This window comes from Polypterus senegalus, chromosome 14 (genome assembly GCF_016835505.1).
Source record: "Polypterus senegalus isolate Bchr_013 chromosome 14, ASM1683550v1, whole genome shotgun sequence".
In the NCBI taxonomy this organism is placed as follows: Eukaryota; Metazoa; Chordata; class Cladistia; order Polypteriformes; family Polypteridae; genus Polypterus; species Polypterus senegalus.
The window spans coordinates 94,068,191-94,084,245 of NC_053167.1; the positions used below are offsets into that span (position 1 = coordinate 94,068,191).

The 16,055-nt window shown below is 38.6% G+C and overlaps 1 protein-coding gene across 3 annotated transcripts in view; it reads left to right on the forward strand.

The window, feature by feature from the left end:
* The window catches only part of tnni3k (TNNI3 interacting kinase), a 118,736-nt gene that overhangs the window by 54,126 nt on the left and 48,555 nt on the right, over positions 1–16,055 (forward strand). For all 3 annotated transcript variants that reach the window (XM_039736150.1, XM_039736151.1, XM_039736152.1), the window contains exon 18: positions 9,689–9,741. In XM_039736150.1, the coding sequence (XP_039592084.1) occupies positions 9,689–9,741 (53 nt within the window). The remainder of the gene's footprint in view (positions 1–9,688; positions 9,742–16,055) is intronic.

A 16,055-nucleotide genomic window follows, 5' to 3' on the forward strand; every position in this document is an offset into this window, starting at 1 on the left:
TCAATTATTTGCTTGTCTCTTGCCATTATTATTTCATATGTCTGAAAATATGTTTTTCGGGCCATAGTACCCATTTTGAAATTATTTCTTCTGTTAGAAATAGTTTTTTAATACTTACATATTTTTTGCGTCTTTTTCTGACACCATTTTGGTTTTTCACGGGACCACCATTGGTTGCTACAACCTTGCTATGCACAACCCTTGGAGGTGTGTGGTCGGCACAGTGCCCTTCTTGGTCATCTGAGTTTGCAGACAAATATAAATAATATTTCTGCATGGTTGCTATTAAGATCCTTTTTTGTATTAAAGACTCTTTTCCTGGCTTTCACTGTGATTGTCCGTTTAGTGATTAGGTTTGATGAATGTTAGGATGGATTCTCGACAACTTTTTTAGCTAACATTTTTAATGTTTCTTCTTCTGGGCACCTCTTTTTCAAAAAGTTTCCTGTTCCTGGGAAAATATAGGACGAAGTGGAGAAATGTAATCTTTTGAAAAAAGTGTTGGTTTATATCAGCAATCCTCATTTTACCCATACTATACTGATGGTGGGAATACTGAAAACATTAGAAATGATAAATTGTGGGGATTACTGTTTTCTGATGATTTATCCATAGTTGCAGATTTGGAATATTAGCTACAAAGAGTATGTAATTGGGAAGAAACCCAGGAAGGCACAGGATTAGGAATAAACACTGAAAATATAAAAGATATGGTGTACAGTAAATGAAGGGAAGAAAGAATAAGAGTTGTGGACAGAAGAAAGGTAGAACTAAGACAAGTGGATCACTTCAGATATCTGGGTTCAATGTTCAAGGCAAAGGTGGTTGTGAAACAACAAGAAATTAGAGAGTTAGAGAAAGATGGATATAATGGAAGGATGTGGGAGGAATTAAAATTAACAAAGGTTGACAAAAAAAAACACAAAAGTATAAGTTATTTAAGACTGTAGTCCAGCCAATGCTGTTGTATGGCTATGACACTTGGGTCTTCAGAAAGGATTTCACCAGAAGAGAAATGTGGGTGCTGAAATAGCTTTCTTTCAAGTGAAAGAAAAACAAATGAGGAAATTTATAAAAATGGCAGGGGTCAGGTGTATTAGGAGAAACCCATGAACCATAGACTGAGGTGGTTTGGACACGTTGTATGCTATAGGGAGGACGACCCATTTTTAAATACACGGTGGCTATTGGTGGAAGAAAGAAAATTGAGAGGATGGCAGAGGTGGGGAGACTTGGTGGCAAGAGATTTGAAGGTGTTGGTCTAAGGTTAGAGAATACAGAGAAGAATAAATGGAGATGAATGTCTGACCTCTAAACGTTTCAATCAAAAGAGGAGGAGATATGGAAATGATAGGTGATACCAAACAGCTCGGAGAGAGCCATTATTTGATATTTGAAATTGATTTCAAGATTGGGTTCTTAGCCATGGGACCATGTCTTTCATGCTGGTGTACATTCACCTGCTTCTTTCACCCAGTATTTCTGTCAGGGTGATGGATAAAGCGAGACTAGTCATTCTGGGGCAGAGTGCAGTTAAGGATCAGCTGGCACATAAAAATAAATTCTTCTGAAGGCATGAGACCCATCATTGGGTCTGCTTATGTGTTCTAAGAATAGAAGGACTTAAAGGTTAGGAGCACACGCTGATACAGTGCATTGCTGCGCCCACCACACAAAAATCAACTCAGGATCCAGATTAGGACCCGAGTGTAGCCATGCAATGGATGATACCTCAGCACCACACTAGTTCAGATGGAGTGGAACGGTGTGAAGTTTTTTTCTGGTGGCTGGAGTGCCAGTTCTGCCACCAACCCCCAAGTTTTTCCTGCACTTAAAAAGAAACAACAAATTGTGCAACACTGCTAGGCCATGATCTTCTTCTTCTTTCGGCTGCTCCCGTTAGGCCATAATACTAACCTAAAAGTAGAAGAAGAATGTAAACAGCAGCCTTAGATAGACCTACAAGCCTGCCATACTCATCTGACCTTGTCCACTCAGTGCAGTTAGCTGACTGTTGTTAAGCTCAGAGGAGAACAACTAAAGCACATAATAAGAATAGACTAAAAATGGAAACAATGAGTTTGAAAATGAAAGTAAGTAAACCACTGCGGTGGGCTGGCGCCCTGCCCGGGGTTTGTTTCCTGCCTTGCACCCTGTGTTGGCTGGGATTGGCTCTAGCAGACTCCCGTAACCCTGTAGTTAGGATATAGCGGGTTGGATAATGGATGGATGGTTGTAAGTAAACCAGAGAGAAAGAAAACAAATTGTTATAAAATGACACGCGAACCATTATAAAGATGATGTCTAACTCTCCTAATAAGGTCCAAAGACCTGACCGTTTACTTGATTCCCCAAGCCTCTTTGTATGTAGGCCTACATGTATGAGAGTAGCGATTGTGAGGCCACATAGTAGTGCACTGTGGTTGTAAATTTAAAGATGACATAAAGATGACACTCAGCAAAACAGAGAAAACTCAAAAAAAGAGTATTTGAAAAGAACAAAACATATTCAAGCAGTCGTGTCTCATGAGATCATACAAGCACACGACTATCCGCATAATCCTGGCAGTCAGCCTCACGGAAGGTGAAGAAGAACTGAAACATGAGTTGCTAATCAAAAAATCAAGGAAGATGACTCTGGAATTAAACCTCAGACAGTAGAATGCCATTTTCCTGCTATAACGTAACAAAGTAACTTTTTGAATTTTAACAAGTATTCAGGTAATAATCTTTTCAGAGCAGTCTCCGTTAAAGGAAAACTGAGCAATTCTCACCATTCAGACCTTAACTTGAATTGTCCTCAGTGCTTTGGCTTCCCCTTGGGGTTTACTCTAATAGATTGTGAATTCTACCAGGACCAAAATCTGTATCGAAATGTCAGTATATTTCTACAAAGGCACTTACCTAAAAATATTAATACTGCACCCGTTGTGACCCCAAGAGTAATTCCATTCATTTCTTCAGAGGTGGTGCGTCTTGTTCCAGGATTGGCTGTAATGGCAGTTGCTGGACAAATGTCATCACTTACGTTTGTGAGAACAGTTCCAGCTGTGTGTTCAGGAGTTGCACACATGGTCAGTAAGTCATTGGAGAGGCTTCTGTTTTCGTAACCTAATGTGAACATTCTCAGCCATTGCACAAATCCCATCAAGCCACATGTGCAGTGCCATGGGTTCTGTGAAATGTCTAGCCATCTCAACTCCAAATCACTATAAACTCCATCAGCTAGGACCCAAAGTCGGTTTCTAGAAAGATCTAGGTTTTCCAGTCCTTTGAGATTCTTAAAGCTCCCACTTTCAATGGTGTGAATATGGTTTCCACTCAGGTTTAGTTTTATTAGCGCTTCTAGCTCAGGAAAGCTGTCTGAACTGATGACCCGGAGAGGAGAAAGACTAATCTCTAGGTGTTCAAGGTCAGTCTTGTTCATAAACCAGTTTCTTTTGATCTTGTTGATTGGATTTGAGATAAGGTGTAGTTCCTTTAAGTTCAAAGATTCAAATGCATTTTCGGAAATCTCTTGTATCATTGTCTTCCTGATAGTTAGTATCTGAAGGGATCTGAAGCTGTTGTCTTTGAAAGTATCAGCCTCAATGGTTGTAAGAACTTTTCCACCAAGGAACAGACTTGTTATATTTGAGGTCAAAACTAGAAGAAACAGAAACAGAGTTCATCTATATTTTTTGTAAATGCTGAAGACAATCACCAGCTGATTTTTATCAGTTTTGATGTGAACGGCTGCCATTGCCTTTCTTGATTTGTCTTTCTTGTATGAGAAGAAGTATATGGGCGGTCTAGCTGATTATTATGTTATGTTATTTTTGTATTAACCATTATCACAAAAGGCAGCTTTTTTCTTTGTATTATATCTTCCTACTAGCATATATTCTAGTTGTCTAGACAAATGCTTTTGCATGGAAAATCAAATAATTCTGTCATTGACAACCAAGCTTCTGCATGTACAGACTGATGTGAACATCTCTATTGAATTGACTTTGAATGCAACTTGTTCACCTACGTGTAAAGTATATATAGTCTACATGTTAAAATCTAAATCTGCTTTTATTTTTTGTTTGTCTCAAATGAAGCACCATTTTTATAGGGTGCACTATTGCAGGTACCCACAGTCATTCAGGGCTAATCTGGAGTTCTCAATTGACATGCGTCCTTTTGGGATGAGGAAGAAGAGCCACAGAATTGAGAGAAACCCACCCAGAGGCATAGAGAGCATGCAAACATCACAGTCTGACCCTGGATTTGAACCCAGGGCTGTGGACAAGGGGCCACTAGCAGCAACCAGTGTCCCACCCAGTTATGAAAGTAGAAATACAATTTCTGAAAGAGTAGCAACAATCCCCAATGTTACATTCCAGTCAGTTTGGTTATTTTATAAAGGTTTTACAGTAAAACAGATAAAAAACAAAAAGCATTCATACCAAATTTAGTAAAAAGGTATTGAACTAGGGTGGCACGGTGGCGCAGTGGTAGCGCTGCTGCCTCGCAGTTAGGAGACCCGGGTTCGCTTCCCGGGTCCTCCCTGCGTGGAGTTTGCATGTTCTCCCGTGTCTGCGTGGGTTTCCTCCCACAATCCAAAGACATGCAGGTTAGGTGGATTGGCGATTCTAAATTGGCCCTAGTGTGTGCTTGGTGTGTGGGTGTGTTTGTGTGTGTCCTGCGGTGGGTTGGCACCCTGCCCAGGATTGGTTCCTGCCTTGTGCCATGTGTTGGCTGGGATTGGCTCCAGCAGACCCCCGTGACCCTGTATTCGGATTCAGCGGGTTAGAAAATGGATGGATGGATGGTATTGAACTACCATCTCATTTGCAAAATAATACTCAATTTTCTCATATTGAACTATCGGCTCATTTGCAAAATAATACTCAAAATTCTCATATTGTTGCAATTAAGATTTGTAATATACTACATTCACACTTCATTAAGTTTTTAATTCTGTAACTAATTTAAAATTAATAGTGGCATCCCTGTTGGCTCATAAAAGAATTTTAGATGTATATTTCTGTGCTTTCCCTTCGTTCTCCAAAACAAATTTACGACACAGTCCTTCTAGGACACCTCACAATTTTGTGACCACTTTTAAAATAATAAGATAATAATAAATAATGTGTTGGCTGGGATTGGCTCCAGCAGACCCCCGTGACCCTGTGTTAGGATATAGCGGGTTGGAGAATGACTGACCGATGACTAAATAATAGGATATCAATAATATACCGTAATTTAACTTGTTTTAAGCATTCACTTTGCTTAATAACTCTCAGTTCTCATAAACAAAATAGCTTACCTCCAGGTACGGGAACATTGAAACAAAACATTGCAGCGTCCGTCTGGAGATTAAGAAATTCTCTTAGTGACCAACATGCAGACTCATTCATTTTGCTGTGCACTTGCCCAGTAACAATCAAGACATAAATAAAATAAAGTTGGTTTGGCTTCATTTTCAATCAGAACAGTGTCGCATTATTCTTTTAAGGTTTTTTTGTATGCTTTATAAGAAAATAACACTTACAAGTCTATTTCTTAATGAGTATTGTTCACCACAATGAAAACAATTATAAATCTGTAGCTTGTCAGTGCGGAGGCTGCTGTTGGTTATTGGAAGCTTTCCTCCCTCTTTTCAGAAACCTCATTTTATTATAGCAGCTTATCTGAGTCAGGTCATGTCACAATACGCTCCATTCCAGTGGTTTTGCAAGTGTTATTCTGATAAGCTTTGACAGCAAACTGTGCCATTATTAAAACAAGTGTTTCTATGGACGCCTCTTCGGTTCCAGGTACAGACAGATCTCAGTAAACGATGTGAATAGAACAATTTGTAAAGCATCCAATTTTACTCAAAGAGTTGTGAAATCTGGAATCTGGAACAAACTACTAAGACATGCACGTAAGTGAAGTAGAAACCTTTAAGAAGTGTATGGTGGAGATATTGGGAAAGCTTAGCTATTAGCTAAACAAACGAGCTTGATGGACAGAATGGTCTCCTCTTATGTTCAATCAATTAATCAATTCATCATTCAACCAGCATTTCAGTCTGCTCTTTAGATGCACACCATTTAAATGATGAGACAAGTGATTCATTTCAACATAATGGTCAGTGAATTAGCGGTTGTCATGAGATAGGTGAAGACTGCCTTTAATTAGTAATATCTGCTGTGCTACACCGACATTCAGTCTAGGAGACGTTTATCCTAATATTTATTGATTGCACCAACATTTTCTTTCATATCGCAAGTATAGTGCAGATGTTTCTATAGGCCTTATACTGTATGTTAAAGTGACTCACTCAGGCTCAAATAGTGAGTTCATTGTGGGTGAATTAGCCTGGCAGACTTTTGTGTTTTACTGTCCAACACCTTGGCCATTAGGCAGCTCTTCCCTGTAGTAGAACAATTAACTTCTCAGTTATACTGAACTAAGACGCACTAGCAGCTTGTTTCTAAGAAACATTTAAAACATCCCCTGCTCCTCACTGATAGGGATAATATATTGACCAAACGTACATAAAACAGTTTCTCAGACTTCAGTAATATATAAATGTAAGAAATTTATTTAACAAAAATATCTCTGGAGCACACAGATGCAAGCAGGGTTACTCTTATATTTCAAATCGGTTGTGCGGACAATCCTTTGTTTGACAAAGGCTTTACAGAGAATGAATATCCAAGAGAATATTATTAATATTACATAGCATATAGCCCATAACATGTTAATCTATTACAAATATGTTCATATATGGGACATTAGATCCTCCTGTATTAGGTTACATAGAGATACTTGATACTTCATTCCAAGTATGGAGCGACCTTGAAGCACTGCACACTAAAATGAACTCATCCTGCTTACATCAGTTAGACAAAAGGTACTATAACTAAAAACCTTAATAAGCAACAATTGTTACATAAAGATTTTCCACTACACTCATACACACAGTGATCTTGGGCTCTGGCATTTTAATTTTTTATTTTGCTTTATCTTATTTTATTTTGTGATTTTCACTTAGTTTAAAGTGCTTGGTCAAGTTCTGTCATCATGGTGCTCACCATTAAAATGTATTATTTAAAATAAAGGCTGATTCGTTTATTCTCATTTCACTGCATTTTGCCTGATTGATTTTCATTCCATAATAAGTTAGTAGTAGCCTTAAAATTGATGAATACTTTACAGGATATACTGCATATTACAATCTTAAATATGGGAATACAGTATTGTCACTGTTATTATAAATATATTCCTATTGGACAGGCTTAGGATTGAGGTGAAATTGTATGTTGGAGAGAAGGGAGAAAATTGTGTTTTAAAATTTACCACAGGAACCCTCCATTGAGTTGTTGCCTTAATGTGATAGAGTGGTTTGTGTGATGCGATGATCCCCTGAGCAATGCCATTAGGAGTCGTGTACTCCTGGTAGGGCCCACATGGCGGCAAGGTCAGAAGTGAAGTCCTGACCAAGGGTCCATCCAAAGTGGTGCAACTTCCTGCCATACCTTGTCATCTTGCACCTTTCTTGCCACATGGATTCTCAACAGGAAGTGAAGTAGTGTGATTGAGGACCATGCACCCTCACTACTACCGGTATCAACGGCTCATTTGTGATCAAGAGTCAAAACATAGGAGGTAAGTTTAGAGTAGCCTTCAAAGATGGGGAGTATAAAAGCGGACAGGAGATGAGGAAGAAATGGCAGAGTCCGAGCAGCAGGCTTAACAGGAATGCACTGGAGAGAATGAGTGCTGGTTGACAGGTACAGCTGTGCGAGGACACCGAGGAAAGGCAATAAAGGAGCATGTAGGGCAAGAGATACCAAGTGCTTTTTAAATTATTCTTTTATCTGTCTTTGTCAGGTAATGTGGTTACTACACAATACGAGGTAACATGTTCGGAAATGAATAGTCATAAATCATTTCTCAGAACATTATTTTCTGCATAAATCTTAACTAATATATATTGAAAAAAATTATAGGCATGTATTTGTTCAAGGAGTGTAATTGGTTACTATAACCACCTCACAGCTACAGAGTCCTAGGTTCAAATCCCAGCCAGGGCTCTGTATGTCTGCACTCTGCATGTTGTTCCCATATCCAGTTTCCATCCACAACTCCAAGAAGACCAGTCTGTGGTACGTGTTTAGTTTAAAGTGGTCGGGTGGGCCTATTTGTATAATTTATGACAGATTTAGTATGTCTAGACTGTGTCCATCAACAATCTATTAAAATAAATGAGTTCAGGAAATTTTATCTTGAAACACATCATCCATCCATAATCTGAGTTGTGAAGTAGCAGATACCATATTGAGAGCAATGGGCACACAAAACACTTCTTGAATGATGCACACAAAATTTGAAAGATGACATTTGACTGGACAGTACATCTTGAAATGTGAGAAGAAACCCAAGTAGACATGGATTGAAAGTGCAAGTTGCACATTTAGGCACTCAAAATGAAAGTTGTACATGCAGAAATAACTGGTTTGAGGTCAGTAGATTTGTATACACCAGCGGTTGTCAAATTTTCATATTAGGCGCCTCCCCTTTTCTACCTGGAATAATTCTGCGCCCCCTGCATAATACAAGATAAATGAGAATAACCCATGATACAACTAACAAAGGTGTGATACTCGTGTGGTGTCGCGGTATCCTATCATTTTTACTTCCATAAGATTTGGATGTGTTTGGTTAACTTCTATGAAATATTTGCAATTTTTTTTTTTAAAGTGCTTTAATAACTGTTAAAATGCCTTGTGTGGTTTATTATTTAATTTTTTTTTATGTAAAGAAAAGATTAAATATGTTTTAATTCTTAAAAATCTCGTAAACGAGGACACCGATGAAGTCTGACAAATATTATACCGCTGTTATTTGTATCAGTTGTATCATGAAAATAACCCAATAGGCAGTAAATACTTTAACTCAATTTGGCAATATTGGTTACGCTGCCAATGTAGTGCAGACGCACTGCATTATCACCTGATCTACTGTTACCCGAATGTTTGCGACAGGTACCAATACGTCTCGAACTTTCTGGATTGAAAATATGCGACTATAAAAGCAGCAGCAGCAGCGGCGCCACTCATCATAGAAACAAACTTCAAATAGAAAAGGAGCTCAGAGTGTCTATCTCAAATATCAAACCAAACCTGGACAGGCTGCATACAGTACTTTAAAGCAGAAATGTTTTATTTTAATTTTAGTTATAATGCATTTGTTGTGATTATATGCTTGAAAATTTAAATTTGAAATAAAAATGTAAAAAATGAATTTCGATGTCTTCTTTATTTAATCGACGCCCCTCTTGTACAGCTTCAGTGCCCCCCCAGGGGGCCGCGCCCCACAGTTTGAGAACTGCTGATATACACAAACATGGCTTCCCTGCAAACCCTAATGACTTGCTTCTACCAAAAATGTTTGTGCATTGTCTCATCCATGCCTCCCACAGACGTCTTATTGCTGTCTGTGTCTTTTCTTGAGTCATTTAGACTGACAGCGGTGTCTGCCAAGCTGTGGATGTTTTGTGTTATGAATCAACCCTTTAGTAGGAGTAGAAATGAGCTGACAGTATTTTATATTAATTTCCTTTATGCAGACTGTGTTACTTTTTTGGATGGTTTCAGTTTCAAAAACTGGTGGGTAAGGAAACTGTTCTGAATTATTATTTAAGTGTGTGTGTTTTTTTTTATTCTAGCCATAATATTTTGCTGTATGAAGATGGGCATGCTGTGGTTGCTGATTTTGGAGGTACTGCTCACTAAGTTCAATTTTTTTCTCTGTAATAATGAAGTTCAAAAATTCTCTTCTAGTATCTGGTCACAACATGTTGCAACTGTGGTACTTTGAACACATACAAGCCACCTACCTGGTTGGTTTACAGATTTTCTTTAAATCAGATGGTTAGGTCATGTGTGTTCACTCCACAGAAAGTCTGAGACTCTGGAAGCTGAGGTTTGATCCTAGGTGAAGGTTTTCCCAAGGTGGCAGTTTAGGACAAAAATAGTTATAACTATAGTAGCCATTTAATTCAAGTATAAGTAAAATGCAACCAAAACTAAGAATAATGTAAGAAAAATTGGAACATTAACCCTTAAAATCTTAGTCAAAACATTCATGGGCCAAAGCCAGGGATCTCACTAAACCAGAATACCACAAAGTACAAAAAAAAAAAGTTAATCAAAAGGCATTGATCAAAAAATAGGCACGTATTTCAGGCACACCAAGACGAACAGAATCACAAATGAAACGCACTACAAGGGTTTTTTATTCATCCAGAAACATAGGGGACGGGAGTTGTCCTCTGCATTCTTAAACAGTGTCTGGCGTGTGACATCACATGTCATCAACACGGCTATCTTAATGTATCAGCACAATGGGCACTGGCCAGGAGTTCTAGGGTCATGGGGGCCCACGATGCTTCTGAGGCCTTGGTATGTTCCTGTTTTGCTATCAAAACAGGGGCCCCAGTGTGCTACTTTGCCTGGGGGCCTATGATGTTTTTAAGATGGCCCTGGTCATCAATCCATCAATTATGTGACTGATAGCTGGAGCTATTGAAAAACAAACACAAAATGGCAGCTGCCATGATCCAAAACAAAAAGCAAAGCGGTGGTGTAAAAAAGTTATAACATAATGATAATATATTTTTATAATAAAACAATGACCACATTAGCAAAATAATGCAGAGTATTATTCCACGGGTTCCAAATCAGTAAGTGGTTTGGTAAAAAAGAAAGAAATATATTCTAATAATCCAATTTTCCGTCAATCACACGGAATATGGAACCAATGCATGAAGCACTTTAAGGCACAGAAGCTCTTGTCTGTTGCACCTTTACATGATAATCACTTCTTTTAGCCCTCTCAAACCAGCACAATATTTTATGTTTGGAAAATGTCCTGGATTAAAACAATTACTTACATCTTATGAACAATTACGCTTCGAATGTAACTTCCTATCAACACAATTTTTACACTACTTTCAAATTAGAAACTTTGCTAAAAGTAACCTGCCCAATTTCTCTCACCTCCCAACCATTTCTATTCCAGAGGCAATACAGTCTTGAAGACTCAGACAGCACCTCAGTAATTAAAACATTTTAAAGTTCCATCCTTTCAAAGGTCCTAGAGTGCGGTGTGGAAAGGACCTTTCACTTAACATCTCTGAAAAGTGGAAAAAGGCAGCCATGCATAGAATACACTCCAGATCCATATGCAGAAAGCATTCAATTATTCAACTTAATTATTTATCAACCCTGTTTATCTCATTTAAAATTGTCCAAAATGTATCCAGAGCATGATTCAACCTGTGAACATTGCACTCGAGCTCCAGTCTCACTGGGCCACATGTTTTGGATGTGTACCAAACTAATATCATTCTGGAGCAAAATCTTTAAATGCCTATCAGCCAGCCTTGGTGTCACAATCCCTCCTAATCCATTAACAGTTGTGTTTGGTAGACTCCCAGATGGGCTTAAAGTGGAGAAGGGCAAACAAACTGTAATTACCTTTACTACACTACTGGCATGCAGACTTATCTTGCTTAAGTGGAAGAATCCCACCTAACCTCTTTTAAATCAGAAGGTGACTAATATGCTATACTATTTGAAATTGGAAAAAAATAAATTCTCACTTAGTGAATTTGTTCAAAACTTTTCTAAAATATGGCAAGTAGTAATTAATCAAATCAAATTAGAATAAGAATTGATATTGAGGAGAAGGACATTCTCCTTTCTTAGTTGTTTTTAAAGATTTCTTCTGGCTGTTGGCTCTCCTCTCTTTCTCTCGGGTGGGGGTTGAACTCTTGTTTGTTAAGGTTGACTTGATTGTATGGAATGTTGCTTTCTTTTTTTAAAAAAGCGAAAAAAGAAAATGTAAACTCAATCAACATAACATTTCACTGCTTTTTTATTGTTATTGATTTTTTTAATTACATTTTATTATGAACTAGTTGGTGCATCACAAACAATAGCAACACATTAATGAATCCCACGCCAAATGGCATGTAATGGAGACATAGCATCCAAATGGACGCACAGTCACACAGATATTGAGGTGGATAAGTTGGTTGCAATTCATTTTTCTAAATAAATGTTGTGCTTTTCTAGTCTCTTTCATTCATATTATGAGTTTTGAAGCATCCTGGAGCTGTTTTTTCTTTTAATTTAAAGTATACTTAAAATTGTTAAAATAATTTTGTGTATTGCTTCAATGCCATTTTGTTTTTTACAGGCACAATTGTTTATGGTTGTCCTACTTTCATTGCTGCAATGAAATAAAAGGTCAGCAAGGGGCATTACCTCCATTCATCCATCCGTCTTCTTCCGCTTATCCGGATTGTGGGGGCAGGGAGGCGTTCAGGAGGCACCCTGATCAGATGCCCGAGCCACCTCATCTGACTCCTCTTGATGCAGAGGAGCAGCGGCTCTACTCTGAGCCCCTCCCGGATGACTGAGCTTCTTACCCTGTCTTTAAGGGAAAGCTCAGACACCCTGCGGAGAAAACTCGTTACGCATTACCTAGTCATCCAAAATTGTGTTTAGCTCTTTAAAACTTTGAGCGATTTTGTTTTTGTAACTTTCGATTATTAAACTTTTATCCTCCATCTTTGACTTTGATTTAAAGTTCTCTTGTGAGACTGTTTAACTCTCCCAGTTTTCATCTTCACATGCATACATCCATCCTCCAATACATTTTAGGCAATTTTTGAGGCAGGAAAGTTTAGATTTAAAGAGACGGGTGGGCTCGCTTACATTGTGACCAAGGTTTATTTTGACTTGCTGAGACTTTTTTCCTCCTTCTTCATCTGGCAGGACACATTAGTTTCAATGGCTAATAAACAAAATACTGTAACAACTGGTAGTTGAGTATTGAAGTTCTCGGAGCTGAACTTTGCTGCGCACTTCCCCCAAGCTATCGGCTAGCGGAATTCCAGCGCCATACACGCAGCTGTACCTAGCTCATTAAGCAGGCGAACACTCGTGTTCCATACACCGCACGACCCCGAGTGTCTCCGTAAATAATTGCATAGATGGAATATCTAGCAAGACACAGCTCTGTCCTTTATTATCTCTTTAATAGAGCAGAGAGTCAAAAACAAAGCTTAATACATGCAAGGCCATAGCCAAGGTCATTCATCAAGACATCTTTCTCCATAATGGTAACTGTTACACTTTTATATACCTGGGCTGCAAATGACCCAAGCTCACCCAACTAACTGAAACATAAACACATATAACATTTATAGTGCAAAAGAAATCGATTGCCTTGCTTAATTAACACAAAAAGTAAACTCTAACGAAATACACATAATGCACCATGCTGTTAACGCTGACTGCCGGGTCATTACAATACTAAACAACAATACAGACAATTCTAACAACAATGTGGATTAATTTGTTTTTCTTTTCATTTTATGTCAAACATGTAGCCGAAATGCTATTTCACAACTCTCTTCTTGTTGCTTCATTCTAAGCAGAGCAGTAAATGAACACTGAATGATCTAAGAGATTAAGAACATAGGTCAGCAGACGACAGACGTGCAATTTTGCCAAACCATTAAGCATTCTAAAACTCTGACAACATTTTCATAATTGATTTTAAATAAAATGGGCAGCAGTGTTAAGATACAATAATGGATGAATTTAGATTTCCTTTCAAATATGTGTTAATATTCTGATCTAAATTTTGATGCCGAGTTGCCATTTCTTCTGACCATTGTGGTGTATTTGATTCACTGAAAATGCTTATTGAGCAGTAATTTGAATAAATCTAAACTTTATTGGCGTGACTCAGAGATATGAGTGAGAAATTTCAAAAACCAATAGAATAATTTTACAAGTCATCTGTTAAGGACACAGTGGAGTTCCGAGGGATTATTGTTAACACTTTAAAATATCAGGAGATAATAATGAAAACAAGGACATAATCAAAAAGGGGTCGAAACTCTAAGGTCAAGCCAAACCAGGAACAAAAGGAGAGAATGCAGTTTAAAGGTTGTTTCATCCATGGCCTCCCATAGACTTTTTGTCTTGATGTTATCTGTGTCATTTATTTGGATTCTGACCATTTAGACAGACTGCCGTGCTTTTAATGTTTCATGCTAAGAATCAACCCGAGTAGAAATGAGCTGACAGCAGGTATTTTATGTTGATTTCCCTTTTATACTCCGTCACAGACGGCTGGGCTCCTTGTCCAACCGGGATGCCTCTTCATTGTATGGACCGGGGGAGCAAGCCTGGTCAGGACTGTACCTTCCCCAGAATGCTAGATGGCAGCCCCCCTAGGTTACAGCAGTGCCTAGGACTCCTGCAAGAATTCATAGGAGTTGGAGTTTGGTGCAGCCCTGTTGGGATCTGTGAGTGCCACCCGGGGGTGCTGTAGCTGAGCCCTACAGAGTAGCTCTTCTGCCACACCCAGAAGTGCTGCGAGAAATCGGTCATCAAGGCGATAAAAGGAGCCAACAGCCACTACTCCAGGAGCCAGAGTAGAGAGGAGGTGGACAAAACTTTCTGGAGGGAGAGTGGAGGAGTAAGAAAGAGAAAAGTGTTATTGTGCTGTGCTGTGCTGTGCTGTGCTTGTGCTGGACTCTGTTGAGCCTGTGGGAACGGGGAAGGCGTTACCCACAAGGTATACGAGAAAATAAAAGTCCTGTGTGCTTTGAGCTTGTGTCCTATGCCTGTCTGTGTCAGGGCTGGCTTTTACAACACTCACCAGGAACACAGGGATAAAAGGTCGGGGCAAAGCAAAATTAAAAACAAATGCACAGTCCTAGGTGTTAGAGCCTACTTGAAAAATAAGGTAACTGACACTGACAAGAGAATTATCCTTGCAGGGGTAAATCATAGTGTGATCACTGTCATATTCAAAGAGCAACTTCCATTACATCTCTGGCGTGATGTCATGTAATCTCAAAAAAGGCATCACATACATCAAGAAAAAGAAGACACTAATGAAATTAAACTTTGTAGCCATAACTCAACACATAAAATAAACATCAGAATTTGTATACAAAAAACATGACTATAAAAATGCTTATTATCACTTTACAATCCCAAACTAAACAGTTGAGATCGCTGTGAGTCATCCAGTCAGTTCAGTTGCAATTGTAGCAGGCAGGTAGAAATGGAGCTATGCACACACATTTCTGAATACGGTGATTGTGTATCATTTTTCTGAAGATATTTATTTATTTTAGAGTAATTGAAACATTTTAAATGATACTGTTTTGATTCAATTAATCATTTATTTGTTTGAATTCAAAGGAACATGTCTGAGAGAGTGCAGCACAGTGGCGTAGTGGGTAGCACTGCTGCCTCACAGTTAGGAGTCCCGGGTTCGCTTCCCGGGTCCTCCCTGCGTGGAGCTTATATGTTCTCCCCGTGTCTGCGTTGGTTTCCTCCCACAGTCCAAAGACATGCAGGTTAGGTGCATTGGCGACTCTAAATTGTCCCTAGTGTGTGCTTGGTGTGTGAGTGTGTGTGTATGCGCTGTGGTGGGCTGGCGCCCTGCCCGGGGTTTGTTTCCTGCCTTGCGCCCTGTGTTGGCTGGGATTGGCTCCAGCGGACCCCCGTGACCCTGTAGTTAGGATAAAGCGGGTTGGATAATGGATGGATGTCTGAGAACGATGAAGATTAAAAAAGAGAAAGAAAATGAAAAGAATTTGTGTTTATAGAGAAGAATTGCAGCAAAAATATGATTTCATAAAGAAATATTATTTCTCGTATTACAAATGTTTTTGCAATTAGTGTAGAAAATCATTTAGTATCTCTCATGGCAGACTGAATGATGTTAAAAGGCATTGTACCGGATCACAGCACTAATGCGTAAACATTTTACTTACCTACCTTGGTGTATCTAATTTATTCAACCTACCTTTTTTAATAATTGATATGTGAAGATTTACAGAAAACAGATAATAACCAAGAAGGGACACGTTCATACATTATTATTACAAGGTATTTTGTAATCTGATGTACCAATGAAAACAATCCAGTTTTGTTTTTTTTATTGTGGTGTTCTGATTTTTTAATGTTGATATTCTGAAATTAGCTGATCACGAG